This window comes from Nilaparvata lugens, chromosome X (assembly GCF_014356525.2).
Source record: "Nilaparvata lugens isolate BPH chromosome X, ASM1435652v1, whole genome shotgun sequence".
NCBI lineage: Eukaryota > Metazoa > Arthropoda > Insecta > Hemiptera > Delphacidae > Nilaparvata > Nilaparvata lugens.
Window position 1 is genome coordinate 79,683,013 of NC_052518.1, and position 21,918 is coordinate 79,704,930.

The 21,918-nt window shown below is 33.4% G+C and overlaps 2 protein-coding genes across 5 annotated transcripts in view; both read left to right on the forward strand.

The window, feature by feature from the left end:
* The window catches only part of LOC111060139 (Krueppel-like factor 3), a 131,037-nt gene that overhangs the window by 86,966 nt on the left and 22,153 nt on the right, over positions 1-21,918 (forward strand). For 2 of the 4 annotated variants that reach the window (XM_039441677.1, XM_022347790.2), the window contains 3 exons: positions 702-858; positions 3,136-3,241; positions 10,771-10,874. In XM_039441677.1, the coding sequence (XP_039297611.1) occupies positions 702-858; positions 3,136-3,241; positions 10,771-10,874 (367 nt within the window). Of the gene's footprint in view, positions 1-701; positions 859-3,135; positions 3,242-10,770; positions 10,875-17,920; positions 17,997-21,918 lie in introns of all 4 variants that reach the window. The other 2 variants (XM_039441679.1, XM_039441678.1) reach the window with 2 other exon arrangements.
* Positions 3,277-5,622, forward strand: LOC120354471. Its single transcript, XM_039441676.1, has 2 exons — positions 3,277-4,906; positions 5,522-5,622. The coding sequence occupies exon 1, from the start codon at positions 3,804-3,806 to the stop codon at positions 4,773-4,775; it is 972 nt and encodes a 323-aa protein (XP_039297610.1). The 5' UTR covers positions 3,277-3,803; the 3' UTR covers positions 4,776-4,906; positions 5,522-5,622.

Sequence of the window (21,918 nt, forward strand, 5' to 3'; positions counted from 1 at the left end):
ATGAATAATTGAATCACAGTTGATGAATACATTTGAAGAAATAATTTGAAGGAATAATTCACATTTAAAAACGTTCAGTAACCAGATGAATTTGGATGAAAAAGGTTAGACCAGGAGCGAATGTGCACTCACCGACTAGACGTGATCAAAGACAAGGAAACAAGCTAAGGCTTGACTGACAAAGGACAAGCCGGAAATGCTCAATACGTAAGCAAAACGTTTGCAAACGTTTGATGAAAAAATAGCAAATATCTTGAAAGTAAGATGCCTAAAAGACAAAATAAATTCCAAAAAATTGAATAATACAAATATTAATATTGAAACGACGAATAATATTAGAAAACAATCTTGAGTATGACAGTGACATGTAACCGTGACTGACGTCACCGGACAGTGCAAACGAACAAAATGACGAAATGACGTCTACGAGTAACGGAATGAGTAAAGAAGTGGAACCGTTCCAATAAATGCTTTGTCAGATTTTACACAGGCTATAAAGTCAGAATTTCTTTAATTTTGGTTTGCTATCCCTAAGTGTAATTGAACAAAGCAGATAGCAAGTAATTCATTTTTCTGTCCATATTCTCAATGATAGTGTACTCTCAAGAATAGTCTTCAAGTGTCTGTTCAAACAGAACTAGTAATGTCCTTTGCACATCAGTCTTATATTATAACATTATTGAGAAAAGTTGTTTTTTCAGGCGTCGGGCCCTCCAGTCCAGTCTGAGCCTGTAGATCTGAGTATTCGAGCAACATCGCACTCGCACGCGCACTCTCCGCCTGTGCCTGTAGTGCTACACGTGCCTCGCTTCAAGCCCACTCATCCTCATCACATCAAAACAGAAAAACCAATATCAGGTAAACTATTATTTTGGAAAATAGCCCAATCTGGTTTTCAATTCGATTACACTACTTTACTCAGGCCCGGTCTCTACGACACTTATTAAATCTGATCTTATCATTAAATCTGAAGGTTTAATATGATATTAGATTCAATGAGCAACTCGGAAACCGGACCTTATTCAGATCACAATATAACTTTGGCTCAAATTCTTGCTAATGTTATAACTAATTATTGTTTGAATTCTATAAAAAGTAAATGGATGGTCTATAGGTTCAATCGAAATGTTTAATTTCCATTGATTTAATAAGTATCCTAGAAACCGGGCCTTATTCAGATCACAATATATTCACGTTTCTTTGAAGTTAATTTGTATTTACCGTAATTTGAATACTATCCTGTTAATTCTGAGTGAATAAGATGTAGAAAGTATGTACTGTATAATATTACTGTATTTTCAAGGAAGCAATTGAATTTCACTAAAGTTTGAAACCTGCATGACGTGAAACGGGTTTGCTTTGAGTGTGATGGCAAGTCAATATTTCCGAAACTAGCTTTTTTGTAAAAACCTATTTCCATTCTTGTGCTACTTATGTCTATAATTATGAATACAATACATGTGGAATGAATTGCGCTCCCGCACGCACTCTGCACGTAAGCACACTATTATTAACTCATAACCTGGTAGGCCACTATAAACATCTAGCCTTGGCTAGCTGTCTCATTACAGGCTGTTCTGTCCTGATAAAGTACCTTCAAGTAGGAATAACAATCAAGGTTACAGGTGGTAAAAATACAATAATTTTTGTCTGGTTCGAAATGCTCCTCTACAAATAATTACCGAATATTCTGATTTAGCGTATTAAAAAAAATCTCAGGTCTGGATACTCAGTCATCCAGTAAATCCTTCCTAAGCTACTTATAATAATGGTCCAGTCTCTTGTACATCAATTAGTAAAGTAAATTCGAATAGCTTTTGCTGGTGGGGAGACCCTTATGGATCTCACCACGTCAGAATATCTCATTTAAGCTGTCAGTGGGCCTTACGACTTTCATACTCCAACCGGGACCGACAATTAACGTGCCTATCCGATAACTTGGGAGTGAACTGTATAAAAACTTTTGTTGATACGTGGGTTTGAACCCGGAAATTCTAGTCTAAATCTGAAACCCGGAAACTCTATTCAACACTATCCACTAGACCACGGATCACTCCAGTATATTGTTGAACCAAATAATGAATAGCATTATTTTATGGAAGCTACCCTATAAGTCCTGTAACATTGTCCTGATGTAAGAAGAGTTTATTTGAGTTGAGTTTTTGATATTTAAAATATTTTTTTATATCCGCTCCTGTAAGTGTGAAAGCTTTGAAAAATGTTGCTTCAATCGTTTGCTCAACTTAGATGAATAATATTTGTCTCCCAATTGGTTCAATATTATTTCTATATTAAAAGACACGCATGTACGCCCGGGAATGGGTTTATAAATAAGTGAATAAAAACAATATCAAATTAAGAAAAAAAATTGTCTACAATAATACTAGATTGAATTAGAAGATATAACTTATAATATTAATAGTTTTAATCATATATTTATATTTTATTATAGGCCTATTTCTCGCAATATCTTCTTGAAGCCATCATTATCACTACCATTGTTAATGTTCTAAATTAAAATATAATGAATTGATATTAATAAGTGGAATAAACAGGCCAATGTGAATAAATTTGAAATTACATATTCTCAGTAATATTAATGTTATTCCAATAAAGCCTTATTCAGAATTTCAGTTTCACAACATATAACAATTAATAGCTTGCTTCCGTCATCTGTGTCTGACAGCAAATTGTGTCTAAGTTTCATTTCAGCTTTCTTCTACATCCGTTTTCTTTTGTTTATTTCTTATCTTTCCCAATCATTATCTTCTATCGTTTCTTTCTGAATTTTCTACTTTTCTAAAGTTGCTTAATTTTTTATCTTTTGCCAATAAAAATGTAATTCGGAAATATAAGTTGTCGATACATTTTGCTTTTCGATAATATAAAACATAATATTATTGTTCTTTAAGTATGTCTTCCAATTCAATCTAGTATTACTTTGGACAGTTTTTCATAATTTGATATTGTTCTTATTCACTTATTTATAAACAACCCATTCCCGCGCACGTATGCGGGTCTTTTAAAATTATTTTAATATTTTGATTGGAATAAATAAATTTCATCTAGTATTAGAATTTATTTTATACTTGGAGGTAGGTTGAATTTGAAACATGCCTTATGTGGTTTTTACAGTAGCTGTAGCAGTTACAGTGTGCCGTCCATGTGTGTCGCCCCCCTCTTCATCTTCACCATCGCCCTCTCCGTCAGCTTCAATGTCAATTCTAGCTGAAGATTCCATGTAAGTAAATTATTATTTTTTGTAGTTGACACACACGTTCTCAATAGACGAAATCTGTCGTTGGGCAATTGGTCACTTGAGACGACTTTGTTAAAAATAATTTCGTGGTTGTTTCTGAACCCACCTAAGGATCTAAATCTTATTAATTACTTTATATATCCTATCAGAATATTCCTTCACTAAATTATCTTTTCATCACCTGCCCAAAGGCCTGCGACTATGTGGTAGCGTGGACTTTCCTACGGTGCACTTGGCTACGAACCCATTAAGCGTGAACTTTCCTACAAGCCAAAATACAATATGTGGACTTATCTACGAAGAACTGCTACCTGTACTCAACTTATATCTGTTACTGTAATATGTCCAGTAAATTTACTACTACTGTTATTTCTATAGAGTAGATAGGTTGAGTATTGATACTTCCTCCTGTTACAGATGATAATTATTATTATCATATGATTTGCCTGCCTCATCCAGAAATTTTAGCGTATCAAATACTCATGATTCGTCTATAACAAGTAAATCTCCTGAAAATTCTTTGAACAGTCTACCGGAAAATTTGATGCCATTCGTAGATATATCATCTAAATTAGATAGCGAGCTTTCTGAGTCTTTACATGAGGAGGTTTCTGCTTCAAACGACGGTGTAAGAGTGATAAAGTCAGCGGCTTTTGAACTGTCAGTGAAAGATTCTTCTTCTGAGTGCTGTCCTCATTTACTGCAGGAAATTCATGAACTTAAAGAGACTCTTAAAAAGCGTCTAATAGAGTGGGAAGCAGCGGTAGATCGTGCTGCTGACATGGAGACTAGGTTGAATGAGTTTTCAGTTAAATGTAGATGCAGAAAATCGCGAGTCGACGTATCATGCAATACAGTGAATAATTATGTAGCTGAGATAGATTTACCTAAAAGTGTTTCTGTCAATGAAAATGCTTCAACTCTAAAAGAAAAAATTAAAAATCACAAGTTAGAAATTGAAGGTTTGAGTGATCAAATAAAGAAAATGATGACTACGATAGAAACTCTGGAAGCTGATAATCTCTGTCTACGGAACACAATAACGGAAAATGCTTCTGCGGCATCAAGACTTACTTGGTCCAACCCTAATGTCAAATCGACTTCAAATATGACATATGCTTCAGTAAATAAACAAAATAAAGTAATTAAAGGTAATACTGTAAGTTATTCACGTTATAGTGTTTATTTGTGGGCTGATAGTCAGGGTAGAAAAATGAGAGATTTAATATGGGAGAGACTGCCGGTTGGCTACTCATGTGAGGCTTACGTTGCGCCAGGAGCAACTTTTGAAATAATTTCGAATGAAATGCTTTCTTGTGGTGGACGTCATAATCTGGGTCTGAATGATTGGGTGTTTGTTATAGCGGGTACAAATAGTGTGTCGAACAATTTCAAAAAAAGCGATATTGAAGCTTACATTAGAAAGTTGAGTTATTTAGCAAATGAATATGGAAATTGTAATTTGATATTGTCAACTGTTCCTTACAGGTATGATTTAAGTTTTCAATTCAACTGAGAATGAAATGATTGATGCGCTAAATAGTGAAATACGTTCCCTGTGTCATAGGAATAGCATTCATCTAATTGATATATGGTATCTTGAACCTTCCAACTACACAAAGCATGGTTTGCATCTGAACAAAAAAGGTAAACAGAGTGTGAGTAGAAAAATAGCTGCGTTAATTGGCGAGTATGACAGAGAGAAATTATACAGAAATAAGTTAGTAGTCCCTACCAGTATTGATCGTGCATTTAGTCCAGAAAAGCTTTCTTCTAGAAGAAAATCCATTGACAGCCAGAATGATATCATACAATCTTTTATAACAATTGATGAAACTTTAGGATCTGAATACGATTCTAATTATGTTGACAATCCTCCTGTTGAACCCAATATGCCAGTTGTTGTGGAGCATTTAAATTAAACTCTCATGACAAAGATGCTTTAAGCATATCTGCTGTAGATTTACAATTAAGGACTGATACCCATGTTAATATTGTTGAAAGAGGGCCTGATAATATTATTATTTCTAATTCTGTTTCTCACAATTTCTCATTGGTAACCAGGTATAATGATTATAGCAATGACAAGCTTAATTGTTTTTTCTTGAATATACAAGGCCTATGTAATAAATTCGACTACTTGTCTCTTATTTGTACTAAATACAATATAAAAGTTCTTACTATAGCTGAGCATTGGATTAATAGTACTGATGTGGATTTTACATATCTGCCTGGTTTTAAAACTGCCTCTGTTTTTTGTAGAACAAACCGAGCACGGGGTGGGTCAGCGATTTTTGTTCATGATCAACTGGAATTCAGGGCTCTTGATCATATTAGAGTCATGTCAATCGAAATGGTATGCGAAGTTTCAGCAATTGAACTTGTCAGGGATAAAATAATAATTTTGTCAGTTTATAGACCCTACAATAGAAGTATAAGTTTTTTTAATGAATTCTTAACGTGTTTTTATAATGTATTAAGTGCTGTTTTTAAAAATGGTTACAGTTTGATCATATGTGGAGATTTCAATGTAAATATTTTAGGTCATGATTGCTTTAAAAATGATTTATTGAATTTGTTTGAGACGTTGATTCATGAACAGATGTCATATTTCTTTGAGACCAACAATTTATTTTCTCATAAGCAATTTGGTTTCAGGGCGGGTAGAAGCACAAATGATCCTATTGTTAATGTTGTAAGTGGGGTTATTAGCAACATGGAGGCAGGTGATTCTGTAGGTCTAAGGTCATACGATTTTTCAAGAGCGTTTGACACTATTCAACACGATATTTTGGTGGATAAACTAATTTTCTATGGCTTTACACCAGGTGCAGTCAAACTTATATTATCATATTTGAGTGACAGGAATCAGTTTGTCTTTAAAGATGGGGTTCTGTCAAATGGCAGATTATTGGAGTTTGGCGTTCCTCAGGGCTCTATATTGGGCCCCATTCTCTTCAATATTTATATAAATGATTTACCAATTAATATTGATAGGAACTGTCTGGACGGTTACCTATTTGCTGATGACTTAGGTTTGAAAATAAATTGTCCATCCAAAGATGATCTTGAAAGAGAACGGAATCACAGTTATTGTATTCTAAAGGACTGGTGTGCAGCTAATAATCTGTCTCTTAATAATGATAAAACCTCGGATATAATTTTTAATTTTAGAAAGGAGAAGGACACGACGCCTATCAAGTTTCTTGGTGTTATGGTTGATTCTTGTCTATCATGGGAGGCACACATTGATTTCTTGTCTAGTAAACTTGCTAAAGGCCTTTATATGCTTCGTAGACTATCTGTAACGGTTGATAGGCCTGTGCTGATAAATATATATTACGCACACATACAAAGTCTCCTATCTTACGGAATAATGCTTTGGGCTAATAGTGTAAGAGCTAATTCAATCTTTGTCCTTCAAAAAAAAGCTATTAGGATCATTTGTAATTTGCCTCTCAATGCTCATTGTAAACCGCATTTTATTGAACTAGGCTTACTGACATTGCCATCTCTGTATGTCTTTAATATTCTTTGTTATGTACAAAAAAATTTGGTAAAATATGACTCAAATAATAATCACCATAACTTAAATACACGAAATAGACATAGACTTAGAATTCCTCAATACAGCCATACCAAATCGCAGAGAAACTGGCATTTCATGTCAATTAAGTTATACAACTCCACACCTGACAAGTTTAAGTTACTCACATATGCACAATTTAAAAATAAAATAAAATATGTGTTGATTAATGAATGTTTGTATACTGTGAATGATTTCTTTTTGATTAACTGGGTGCAGTTCCTGTAGTAATAGTGATTTATGAATTTATGTATTAAATTTTTATGTATGAATTTTGATTTCAAAATGTAATCTGACAAAGTCAATGTATTTCTTGTGAATATTGAATGACCAATAAATTCTATTCTATTCTATTCTATATTTCAATACACTAGTTACCAGGACGTTAATAGCAGTTTAGTCTTGAATGTATTAAAATAAAGATGGTTGATATGAAGAGTATTATTTATTCAATATCTAACACCTACAGAATGACTTGGGTTGGCATATCTTACAAACATTATTGTATATAATTTTATTAATAACTAATCTGTTACCTTCAAGAATGATAAAATTCAATATAATAATGACTAATATTAAAGTCAACACGAATAAACTAGAACGAACGTTATTGATTTTTTTCGCTGTGATGATGTCCACATGTCCTGCAGCTTTAGGTGGTTTCGTTTATCGTTTGTGTATTCGCAAAATGCAAGCTTATTGCTTGCTCCTCACGTTCCGAAAAACGGGAATTATTTCAAATATTCCACATTTTGCATGTAGCTTTAAAAAATATTGAACTTGTACAAAATTTCTCATATTTAATGCTTGAATGTCATAAAAATTGGGAAAATTCTCTAAATTGAGCTCATGCAATATACAGATCAAAACCATATCATTTTTCCAGTAATAATTACTACTTTAATGATATTCCTTGAATATTAAACTCTTTATTTTCTCTGGAATAGCGTTATTAGTACATTCATAAATACTAAGCTTTCTACTGTGAGTAGAACTAGAAAATCATTTTCCATTTCGGGCTTTGGCATGTCTATTATTCAATTATCAACTTCCACCACCCACGGACTTCCAACTTCAGTAGACTATATGTGTTTATAAAGTATTACCCAAAAACATTTCAAAATGGACAGAATGTTCTAAAAATACTCATTGACTTTCCAACTGACTCACTCCTATCCATAGATACACAATATTACCAGAAAAATAACATCTATACAGATGCAATACTAGACAAATAACAGTAACAGATACTTCAAGACACAAGTTACCGTAACAGATACAAGTTAAGTACAGGTAGCTGCTCTTTTTGGCTGAGTTCACTATTGAATTATTTTGGTTCGTAGGAAAGTCTACGCTCAATGGGTTCTCAGGAAAGTCCACTCAGGAAATTATGTGGGCATCACCCTCACAAAAACAATAGCGAGACTAATCAATAATAATTGTATCTTACTTCATTTAGGCTTGTATTGCAGTATAGACATTTGCTGGGACACCAGTCAGAACATTTGTATCCCAACGTTAGTAGTTATGGCACTTATTAGACTAGCTACAGTTGGACAATGTCGAGGACTTGAATTGGTTGAAGATAATAATAACAGTTTAATGACAATTTCAACTGCAGTTATTCAAACTATTGTATTGTAATACAGCTACCATTACATTGATATTTAAATACAATGGTGTAATTTAACATTATATGAAATGGATTTTCGACGTTAAAAGTATTACATTAAATTAATTTTTTATTTAAAATCGTAGATTGAATTAACATTTATCTTCACATAAACCATAACAATAAAAACATTAGATAATACATCCAGTGGTACAGGTCGATTTCTAATGTTTGAATTCTATTTTCATATTCTATTAGTCATAAGTGATTTATGTAACAGCATGTAATGAATAGGTTGGAGTGAATCTAATGTGCTTTAGAAGTAAGCTGTCTCCACTGTTAACTAGAGCTACCACCTACCAACAGTAGCCTAGGCCTTTTGAAAAATAATTACATTTTTATGTTGAATGCTCACGCAGATTACGATAAGGAGCTGATCGTGGTAAGTCTCTACCTCATAGTTATAATCAATAGAAGAATAATTGAACTGCTCTATGCATTAATATGATATGTCATTTAAACCATTTTCCAATCGGTCTTGAAAAACTCATTACAAGCTAAACACATTCTTTCTACTCGCTCACATTTTTCTCATTTTGAAAATAATCTTAGAACTAAATTTGTATAGGATATTGAGCTGTGGAAGAATAATAATTTGTGAAATTTATTCTAATAATATATTCAATATATATATTTTGTTACCACAAATTTCCAATTTGTTGACAAAAATAATCATAAATGAATATCTATCTAAACTACTGATATTTATAAGATTGCTTTCAAGTTTGCTGTTTAGTATAATTTGTATCAAATTATTAACAAAATTTCATTCCCTTCTCTTTATAATTTACAATCATTATTCAGGTTATATAGGTTTTAGGGTCTAATTCGTATCAAATTATAAATAAATTGCATCCCTTCTTATTATAATTACTGATAATGGTGTACGTTTTAAAGTCTATTAGGGTAATGATTTGAGCTTTAACCTATTAATTTTGATATCGAAACATAAAATTTGAACATTTTCTGTGTTGGAATTATCAAAATATCATACAATCTGGAAATATAAGTTTACAAGAGAAGATTCTTATTTCTACCGGAATTGAACCAGAAATTTTAATTTATCCATCAACATGGAAGTATTTCGTTGTTCTGCATTGAAATCAATCCTTAATTGCAATTGGGACCGGATACAAACTGTATTCACGTGGCCTGCCAAATTCACAACATAAGCGAAGAGTTCTCAATCACTCAGAGTATTCGAACATTTATATTGAATGAATATTCATAGAATTGTTTTAATATCAGGATCATTGGGAATAGGGTGAACTAGAGTTGAGGCAACTAAAGACCGCACTAAGACAACGTTGATACATAGATCGGCGATCTGCTGCCATTCTGGAGTTGCCCATTCAACAATCTGCTCAATAAACATTTCAACAATTGAAAATGTTTTCTAAAGGGTTGTAAAGTTTTCTCAGGGTTTCGCCATAGAGTAAGGATACCATTACTTGTATTATTTATCTCTGGTTTTGCTCAACCTATGTTAGCTAAATAAATCAACATTTTTTTCATAAATGAATTACATTTTATAAAAATTTCGACTTTCTTCCACAGCGAGCTCTTAAAGTATCTATTAGTATCAATGATACTTATTGTTAATGTTATTGTTAACATCTTATTGTCTAGTCGAAAAGGTGCAAGTATAAAGCAGTATCAAGCATATCAATTGAGCTACTTGCTAAATTTTATTTGGACAACCTAAGGTACACTGAAATTATATTGCCTGTATTCTCATAAGTGAAGTAAAATTAAGTTAAAACCGGAAAACAACCTTAATGAGGTGTTTTAACTGAAACCAGAACAAATATACTTATATTCGCAAGGCATTTGCATATTAAGGATGTGGCCCTTTAATTGAAATTCAATTTATTACACACACAAACAATTACATTAACATTATTCTCATAATAAATTGAATTTGAATTGAATAATACTGTACAATACAAATTTTAATGTAAGTCGATGAAATGCTAGGTAGAAGGCTACTACAAAAATGAATAAGTTGTGGTGTAGAGAATGATAGTGAATTGAGAGCTCTTCAACCATGGTCACCCATGTCATTGGAAGGCTTTCAATCCATGGAAGCTTTACAGTAGGCCTTAATAGAAAATGTTTGGCACTCCAGACCCTGAGATATACTATTCGCCCAAGGAATGGCTCGGATCTCTTGGATATTACCATTTACATTTTAAGTATTGGCAAATTAATTGAAAAAAGGTCGATTTCTATATAAATTATTTTTGTTTACAGGGAAAGCTTACACCGACGCAAAGTACATCGATGCGATGTAACTGGATGCAACAAAGTTTATACTAAAAGTTCACATCTGAAGGCTCACAAAAGAACCCATACCGGTGAGTGATCAAATTATCAACAAAAAAGCAATTACGTTATATTAAATTTCCATGTAACAATTATTAGAATATTAAGTAACAATTTCACAACTTGGCTTGTTATAAACTTGTTTCTGCTTTAGCTGCACCAGTCGTGGGTTCGATTCACGTTCTGTCAGTAGTTACTAGGGATGGGTATCGATACATCGATGTTTAAAAACATCGATGTTTCAACATCAAACATCGATGTTTTTAACATTGATGTTTACTGTTTGATGTTTTTCACTTATCGATGGTTTTACCTAGACATCGGTCATCCGATGTTTTTCCCAACTAAAAAGAGTAAAAACAATTCTAATTTTTTAATTTGATACAAGTTTTTTTTTGTTTGAAGAGGATTATCTTGAGAGCAATAAGCAATAGTAACAGAATTACAATCATTATCTCTATCATATTTAGTGTAGTATTCTGTTTAGTGTTTTTTGTGAATATAGATCACTCTTGTGAAAGATCTCGCATAAGTTTTGATTTCCTGCAGATTGCTATTTTTATTTTTTAATCAGACTCTCTGTATTTTTATGTGAGACTTTTGGATACTCTTGAAGATTTACATTACTTCTGTGGCCCGTGTCAAGGTTGGATAGTTAGTTTTTTAGAATTGAATAAGAGGTCGGATTCTTCGTTTCTTAGGAAGAAAGAGTTTTTTCTTACTACAATTATTTCCTCAACATGTGTTTAACACTAATTAATCTAGCTCTGGAAAAGAGGTCCTCGTATTGTGAGGAGTGCAGATATCCATATAAAAAAACTTAATCCATTTTCATTTCTTAAAAAATCTATCAGGTATTGAATGAATACGATATGAGTATCAATGATTGCTAAAATTAGCTTAGGGTGAAATTTCAAGACCGAATCCTCAAGGATATCCCGAGAGGTTTCAGACTAAACCATGAAGATGACAAATCTTGTGAACTAGAGTTGATGTATCTTTCTAGTCACAACCTGACTTCAATTATTCGAAAGACTGTTACTTGAATACCACAAGTCCAAAATTGTTGTGATTCCAGTTAGTAACTGTTGAAATATTGGAACAATAGCTCCAGATGAAATTGTAGTCACTTTAGAAGCTCTTTTTGTGCTCTACAATATGAGATCTGGTATAGCGATCTATCTCATATCCAGGTACACCTGACAACAATGCTCCTTGTATTGTGAAAAACACCTAATTTTCAGCTTCAAGCATCATCACCAACTACACTGTCCTCACAACGACATAAGTTCTTGAGATTATGTTCTATGAGAATCACCCGTAAGATACACTTCATTTCAGTATTTCCTAGTGGAGAGGCGAGCTTAAGCACACCTCAAGGATCAAAATTTCAAACACATAACTTTTGACACAATGCTTAGATTTCATCGTACTACACTTCATCCTTCTCGGTTCGTCACGGCGGTTCAAAATCATTCATAATAAGTCAAATTCGGTCGAAAAATATAAAATTTATTGTTGAGTGTACTTAAGCCCATATTCCAATACACAGAAAATGACCAATTTCTATATTCAAAGTTGCATGTCTTGTGAAATACTTCTGTTAAAATTTCCAAATCTAGTGAGAATGTGAAAATTGTCCCCCTCTACCCACTCCAATAAATAATACTTTCGATTCCAAAACAATTTGGAAGTTAAGATTTAAAAAATGGCGATTTCCGTTTTTACATTTTTTCGTAATTTTACTGTTGATCATGAGTTTCTAAAACGAGTCTGATACATAATAGAAACTTACGATTGATTACAAATTGTAGATAAATTCATTCTCTACGAGCTCAGTTGCCTAAAATCCATCTTGAATCACTTTTCGCTATCATAGAACTGCTAAAACCGTTAATATGAGAAAAATATCTACAATTTCCGGATTTTTTTCAACAATCAAATCTCACTTTACGAACATATTTTTTCATGAATTGTCTACAGCAGATGAAATAGAAAATTCTATTATGCATTTCAAGATCATGTAATAATTTTTATAATAAGGGGTTACTGAGATACATAGCTTTGAATATAGAAATTGGCAATTTCTTATGTATTGAATATGAATAAGTACCTACACTCAACAATAAATTTTCTATTTTTTGAATGAAAGAGACTAAGAAATTGTCAAAAAACCACTGATTTATTGATAATTAGAAAGACCGGTTTCGGTTATTACACCATTGTCAATCTCTGATAAACACTATTCTTTCTCTATAAACTCTGATAATCTCAATAAATCAGTGGTTTTTTGACAATTTCTTAGTCTTTTTCATTCAATATAAATAATTACCACAATATCAACTTCTCAACTACACAAAAAAGTTTCTATTTTTTGACCGAATTTGACTGTTGATGCATGATTTTGAACCGCCTTGGCGAGCCGAGAAGAATGAAGTGTAGTACGATGAAATCTGAGCATTGTGTCAAAAGTAAATTATATGTGTTTGAAATTTTGATCCTTGAGGTGTCCTTAAGCGTGCCTCTACTAGGAAATACTGAAATTAAGTGCATCTAACGGGTGATTCTTACCCATGAACTTATGTCATTGTGCAAAATATCAATGTGAGGACAAAGTAGATGGTGATGATGGTTGAAGCTGAAAATTAGGTGTTTTCCACAATACAAGGAGCATTGTTGTCAGGTGTACCTGGAAATCTATATGACATAGAGCGCTCTGCCTGATCTCAGATTGTATAGCACAAAAATATGCCTAGAGGGATTTTGAAATATACATCTAAATTGTAACAATCGGAAGATATTGTTGATTAAAAACTAGAATTCATCAAAATTGATTTTTTTTTCAAATTTTACTCATTTTTGAAAAATTATAACAAAGTACTCATTGGAGATAGAGAATTCCGATTGATCTAATTTTTCTCAGAATTATATAATCTGGGAGAGATTTGGCAGAAATAGCTGAAAACTGGAAAATGAGCCGAAAATATGAGGTTTTTGGGCTATCTTGTATCTAGCACAAGGAAATCTTGCATGAAGAAATTGGTTCTGGACTTCTCTTATGTACCCAAATAATATATTAAAAAATCAGAACTACAATATAAATTGCAAGCACACCCCCTTTTTTATGTATATATTGACTGGACTAATAGTATCATCCATAAAAACGTAGGGCGATAAACGATGTTTAAAAACATCGATGTTCAAAAACATCGATGTTTACTGTTCAATGTTTTTCACTTATCGATGTTAGGATGAAAAAAACATCGATGTTCAAAACATCGATGTTTTGTCTTTCGATACCCATCCCTAGTAGTTACAATCTGATACTTTAGACGGGCTTTTTTGCTCGAAAACCCCCTCCCCCATCTCCCCCCTCGTCCATCCCACCTCCCCTTCTCCTCGTCCACAGGGTGGGGGGTGTTCTAAAAATAGATTTCCCCTTCCCCTTGCCCAGTGGAGATGAGGGGTATGAAAAGATAGAAAGATATATCTCTCTCTCAAATAGATTTTCCCTTCCCCTTGCCCAGTATAGATGAGGGGGATGAAAAGAGAGAAAGATATATATCTCTCTCTCAAATAGATTTTCCCTTCCCCTTGCCCAGTATAGATGAGGGGGATGAAGAAAGTGAGGGAAAAAATAATTTCCCTTTGAGGGGGAAAAATTCCCTAATGCTATTCTGACAGATTAAAGTGAATCCTTCTCTCTACATCTATTGCTATACTGACAGATTAAAGTGAATCCTTCTCTCTACATCTAATGCTATACTGACAGATTAAAGTGAATTGAGAAATTCCCTATCACTCTACATCTATACTGTCATATTAAAGTGAATTGAGAAATTCCCTCTCTCTCTCTCTCTCTCTCACATCTAATGCTATACTGACAGATTAAAGTGAATCCAGAGAGAGGTCAATGATCTAAGTTCTTTTACATTTTTTATCTGCAATATTGTACAAGCATTTCCAAAGTTCATCGGAATTTTTAACAACAGATAATGGTGAATCATTTGTACAATCATAATGTAGATGGCCGCTGTCTAGTATATCGAGCAGTTCGAATATCTCAGATAAAATTGGAAAGTGTACATTTTCTGTTTTTGTTAACGGTAAATCAGCATCTTGACATCCTGTTGAAAATTTAATATTCTTCACAATTGAATCAAATTTGTTAAATGAAATTCCCATCAAGAAACGAGTTAATTTTTGAATTTTGAAAAACCATAACACTGCATGTTAACGGCTTCCCAGATGTTTGGCATGTGTCTCTGTTCTATAAATTAACAACGTGCACGTGTTGTACCTACAACACTTGCTTGAAGACACTCGTGTCTTGCTTGTATAAAAAAGATCACACCACACGCGTTGCTGTTGACAGGTCTAGCTCTGTCCAGCTACTAAACTAAAAAGTGAGTGGGATATTGGAATAAAAAATCATTTGAACACAGAAGAAGTTTATTTACACATTTCACCACAACTATTCATAATTTCATCTTCAATTTTAATTAACTTATCTATACACAAATTATGAGGACAATAATAACATAGATAGTCTCTTATGTCATTTAAATTAACCGTGCTTAGAAAAATGTCTTTTAATTGTTTCGCCAAACTATAATTTTCACGAGTTGATTTCCTAATTGCACTTTCACACTCATCATACCAATCAATACAGTTTTTTAACCTCACTTCCAACTCGTTGTCAGCAGCCAATCACTTTCTCGGATCCATGATAAGGGAATGAACAAAACTAAGTGTAGGCTGGCACTATTATAGAGTAATTAAGTGGTCTTTCTTCATTAATTGCAGACAGACAACATGTACGTGCTTTATGCAGTCTCAATGCATGCATGCAATAAACACACTGAATCTCTTTTCCGTTGTAGAAGAATCCATAATGAGCAGAGTTTCTTTTCTGCGAATTCGTGTACATCGCGGCCATTTTCATACTTTGCATTCGATTGTTTTCACACATGAAATTATTTGTTTGATACATATTTTTAAACAACAAAGAATTATAATGTTGAGCAGAGAACAAAGCACAGCGTCCATCTGGTCTATTTTTATGAATGTTACACACACCATAACACCATGAACTAGTGAAAAAGCTGAAATTGGGTTTTGCAAAATCCTCTGGTATACATTGAACGTTAGTATGTAATCTTCTTAAAAACTTTGCTTTCTCAGTTCCTTTTGTGAAAGTTTTCTCATAACCTACAAGGTAATCACGTATTAATGAGTCAGTGTATTCTAAATCTCCATCCTCCCATTTTATTTTATGATAGTGACGTTCTAACCATGTTACATTGTTATACAATTTTGCACTCAATTCTGTCTTTGCAAATGGTGATTTGAAATGGAATACAATATAATTATTAAACTGATCAATTATCGCAAGTCCTTTCACAATAATTTGATTAAAATCTTGTTTAAACCAGTGAAGATCAACTGTAGCAATTTTCGTACTTGCTTGCTTGTCCACTTCTTTCTCTTCGGCGGGCACGTCGAATCCTCCGTCTTTCTCCCTCTCCTCCTCCTCCTCCCGTTTCTGCTCCTCCTCCACCTGCAGCGGCTTCTGGATCGGTGTACTGCACCTTGGTTCATAATAGAAACTATTGGAATCAAGATCGCACTGCATACCAATAGACTGAGTTTGCGCTTTGTCCAAAATATCAGAACACAAAGAATAGGACATTTTAGATGTTACCTGTTCAAAGGTGAAACTGATAATGAACCAAATTGTCAGAGTGCACACCTTATATAATATTGCAGCCAGTGTGCTCTATCAATAAAATTACTGAACTTCTTTCACCATGCTCGTCAGAGGTGTGTACTCCATCACACGATCGCTAATTAAAACGCAATAGGCGGAAGTATTTGCAGGTACTGCACTATTAAATTCCATTTCAATACGAACATCTGTTGATGATTTCAAATGAGTTGCTTGGTGTGAACAGTCCACAATAACCAGCGGTGCTGATTCACAAAACGTTTTAAAGTCAATTTCTGTTCCAAGTTTGCTATTGATTGAATGATTATAATACAAGGGCGCGAAATCCAAAAACATCCGGTATAATACCTCCTTTTTACCTAGCAGATTTTCATATGGATAATACTCGCTGTTCAAATATACTTTAACATTGTAAATACCGCAGCTATCGAAATTAGATATTGATTTTTTAATTTTATTCTTATGATCGGTTTGAAATGCAATTATAACATATTTTGGACTATCAAAAATCTTGCAATTTTGCAAATTTGGTAATTCACAAATTTCCCAATGCCAGAAACCTAATTTCAGTGGAGTGTCAGCATCGAGCAGTCTCAAAAATTTCAGTCTTACGTGATCTTCTAAAGTTATGTAGGGCATTCTCCATTGCAGTTTTGTAATTTTCACACTAACGCTTGTTCCAGTTTCGGACTCAACACAATTTAGGTCTGTCGGTGACCTCAATAAGACGCGTTCCTGTTTCAAATTTAAAATTATTCTTTGAAAATCTTCAAAAAATGGGAGGATTAATTTCAGCGGTACACAGAAAGTGAATTTATTATCTGTTAGCTCATATCCTGCTCTGTCAAAACCAGCCAAGTGATATGTGTTCTTATCGAGCATATTCTTCACTAGTATAGCTTTAATTGTGGATGTTAATCCAATCAATCTTGATTTAGAAATTTGCTGACCTGCTAATTCATATCGTATTTTGTCAAAAAGGTTGCCGATTATGTTACTGCTTAATTTATAGTCTGCTGCAACTGGTGCATCAGCCGGGTCTGTTCCCGGTTTTGTACAGTTAACTGTTCCCTCAATAAATATAAATGATTTGCAAGGTAAAGAATAGACATCTGAAGAATTTATGCCAATACGTGCCTCGTCAGAGTTTTTTATTTCCTGTCCCAAATAAACTGTATGAGTGTGAAATTGGAATTTGGTTATATCATTATAAAACTGAAGGTCTGTCTCCACATCCAGAATTTCACTAATTGAGGCCGCTCCTCCTCCTAACATTCCGCCAATCAACTATAAAACCTAACTTTTCTAATATTCTCACACTTTTAGCTGACAAAGCACGTTTGTTTTTAGGTGTTGATGCTCTCACATTCGTCTCTCTAATGACATTGCGTGTACACGTCTTATTTGAACATGGATTGAAAACAAGGTAACCCATTATGTTTACTTTTGTTTTTCACGTATGTGCAACCTAATTGTAATTGTATCTCCACGGAAATCAATAAACAATCTGTTCTGGTCTGTTACCTTTACATTAATAGTTTGAATTTGATGCGTATTCAAAGGTACATAAATAATCGGCGATGGTACTTCGTTTATTAAATAGCTGCTAGGAACCTTTGGCAAAAATTTGTAGATTATATGTTTTTGTTTTCCGTCAGAGTAACTACCACATGCTAAATTACACTTGAGTACAATACTACCAATGCTTGTTATGTTAACCAAATGCTGAGAATAATGCCATTTATTTGGTTCCAAAACAACATTATCAAAACCAAGTATCTTACCAATCAAATCAGTACGTGTTAAATCAATGGCTTTATCAAAATGAATTTCAATCTTCATAGTATTTGCATTTGCTCGTATAATAAGTTTATTCTTCTTCTTCTCATCAATATTCAATTTATTCTTTAAAGATTTTATAATATCCTCAACTTCATATACACCTGTATCCAGCTCAATTAATCTATCACCATATTTGAAGCTGGAATTTGTTCCTTTGTTAACGTTTGCAATACTATTGTAGCTACAAAAATTAATCAATCCAATTTCCCATTCACAATTTTTATCCAATTCTATAATTTCTTGTAAATGTTCGTAGAGGTTACTTGTGTTAGATCTTAATGTAATAACAACCATCTTGTAATGTGTGTTCAGCACAAACACTTAATTACAACTGATTTGCAAGAAACAATAATGTAAGATGACCACAAAAATCACTATTTAATGGTTGCATGTGCTCTACATTATAAAATATATTTACTCCAATTTCTTTTTTCCAATATTTGTCCAATTCGTATGGCGGTTGTAAATTTCCAATTGGATCAAAATACCAAACATTGGAGCCGACTTTTTTATATGCAACCCAATGTGTACCATCCTCGCTTTCCCTCACTAAATTCACAATGGCATTCTCGTTTTTTAGAATTTTTTTGGGTAATGCATCTAGCATATATATACCTCTTAGCCGAATCTGTAATAATTTCGACCAATCAATCAAATCATAATTACTCAATTCTCCTTCAATATTCATGTCTTCTTCTTCTTCTTCTTCTTCTTCCTACTCTTCTTTGTTGTTCTACGTTTCTTAACTTGTTTTTGAGGGAATAAACTCACTCCATATGATGATGGCGGAGGTGGAGGGGGTGAAATTAAAACTCTCCCCCACTAGTTATTTGAGGAAAAGGCTTCAAAAAATACCCTTTTCCTGCAATATGCTTTTTCAACTGAGCTATAGCTTTGCGTCTAATATCATTACTATAACTTCTCCTCTCATTCTTCCCCTTCTTCTTCTTCTTTCTCAAAGACCCACCAAACGCTGCTTTAGCTTTCATGACGTTTGTAACAAGATAGCTAAGTGCTTTCTCAGCAGGAGGTGTTTGTGGATTTTTGAAAATGTCCCACACAGCGTTTGCTAGAGCCCTGTCAGCTACTGCTCGAGTTTTATTATCGCTATTTTGTGTATACGCTATATCATGTACCTTACAGGCTCTATCTAATGAATTTATACCTTGATCACCTCTCTTTAACCTTTCATTAACCTTTGTGCCCGGGCCACACCACTGGTATCCCGGAATATGAATTTCATCTTGCAGATTGTCAATTACCTTATTTAAAATAGTTGATGTGACATTACCTGCCAAACCTGACACACCCTTAAAAAGTTTTGCCGCTGAACTCAAGATTCCTTTACCTCGTTTCCTCGAACTCTGCTTTCTCCTACATACCATTTTCTTACCTTTCAACTCAATGGTTGAACATTAACTGAGGTTAATTAATTAATTAATCATTACACCAACTTAATCAAAAGAAAATTGAATTGGTTTAATTTTCAATCGAGTTGGAAATGAATTCACACCATGTATCAGATTGCTATGTGCTTATAACATTGCTTGAATGATAAGAATATTATTTCAAATAACAAATAATCTGAAAAGGTGAAGGCAATTTGAAAAGGGGGAAATGACGCCGCCATCGCGCCCACCCACATCTGCAGGAACACATGCCAAAACAGATGTGGGAGGGAGCGAGTCACCGAAGCCAGCGCTTGGCTGTATGGCTGTGTGTGTGTGTGTGTGTGTGTGTGTGGTGTGTGTGTGTGTGTGTGTGTCTGTGTAGCAGTAAAGACTACTGAGCATGCTCACAACAAACTATAAAAGGGGACCTCAGCTTTTTTAAATATCATTCACAACAGAGTGTAAGCAGGTGAAAGGTGAACCATTCTTCTGTGTTTCTACTATTCATTGTGAACTTATCAACAACAACAACAGGTAAGAATTGAAAACAATTTTTTATCAAATATGTACACAATTTATTATTAATCACTACATTATAATATACTACTACTACTTGTAAAGCATCTCACCACAACATGGTATGAGAATAAGATTGTTAAATTTCAACAATCTTAACGTCAGTCCATGTAGCGGTGACATGCTTCACCACTATTCCTAAATTCTTACAATTACCATTAAATTTAATAACTTTCGCAGGAGAAATTATGGACGAAAATCTCTGAGGTAGATATACCTCAGAGATTTTCTTCGTGGATGAAATGTTTATTTTTAATATTATGCGTCTCCCATGGTGGTTTGTCTCCTCACGAGCCGAGATGATGCTATGCGGCACATCTTCCGCCAGCTTGCGGAGAGGCGTCCACAGTTTAGCTGTTGGTGTATTAACGATTGCAACAAAATCCATCTCATCCTCCTCCCCTCGCCGCACCTCCTTGAGGTGAAATGAGTTGTCCTCCATTCCAGCACGTTTCTATTGAAAAATATTTGATTAGTGTCTTATTTGTTTCAGATTATCATCAAATCAGATTCGGCAAATCATACTAGAGAACTTGATCAATAGATTCACTACACAATCTCTACATCAGATTATTGTCATAATCTCAACTTGACATCATCAGATAGACATTCTCTACATAAAGTGAGTAATATCAGTTATTGAAATGATATTTCCTTGCTATCAAATAATTTATGCATGATCGATTACTTTAATCAATAATTCAATTTCTAATTGGTTCAAATAATATTGTAACGAATAATTGATGCATGATCGATTACTTTAAACAATAATAATATCTCATAATTCAATTTCTAATCACTTCAAATAATATTTTCTTGCCATCGAATAATTTATGCATGATCGATTACTTTAAACAATAATTCAATTTCTAATTGGTTCAAATAACATTGTAACAAATAATTGATGCATGATCGATTACTTTAAACAATAATAATAATAATATCTCATAATTCAATTTCTAATCACTTCAAATAATATTTCCTTGCCATCGAATAATTTATGCATGATCGATTACTTTAATCAATAATTCAATTTCTAATTGGTTCAAATAATATTTCCTTGCTATCGAATAATTGATGCATGATCAATTACTTTAAACAATAATAATAATATCTTATAATTCAATTTCTAATCACTTCAAATAATATTTCCTTGCCATCGAATAATTTATGCATGATCGATTATGTTAATCAATAATTCAATTTCTAATTGGTTCAAATAATATTGTAACGAATAATTTATGCATGATCGATTACTTTAATCAATAATTCAATTTCTAATCACTTCAAATACTATTTCCTTGGTATCAAATAATAATAATAATAATCAAAGGCTTGTATGTGTACAGATTTTTTCCATGTTCAATTGTTAAAAAATCTGTACACATACAAGTTAATAATATTTGTTGAAACTAACCTTTGTTTGAGAGTAGATTGTCTTGTCCTCATCCCCACTAACTTCAGCCTCCTCAAACGTCAACCTCCTCTTCCCCTGCTTCTGCTTGATGTTGTTCGGTAGAGTAGTTAGCACTGCTCGCC

Coding starts and splice junctions, on each gene's coding strand:
- LOC120354471 (XM_039441676.1), top strand. CDS start 3,804: ATGCCATTCGTAGATATATCATCTAAATTAGATAGCGAGCTTTCTGAG.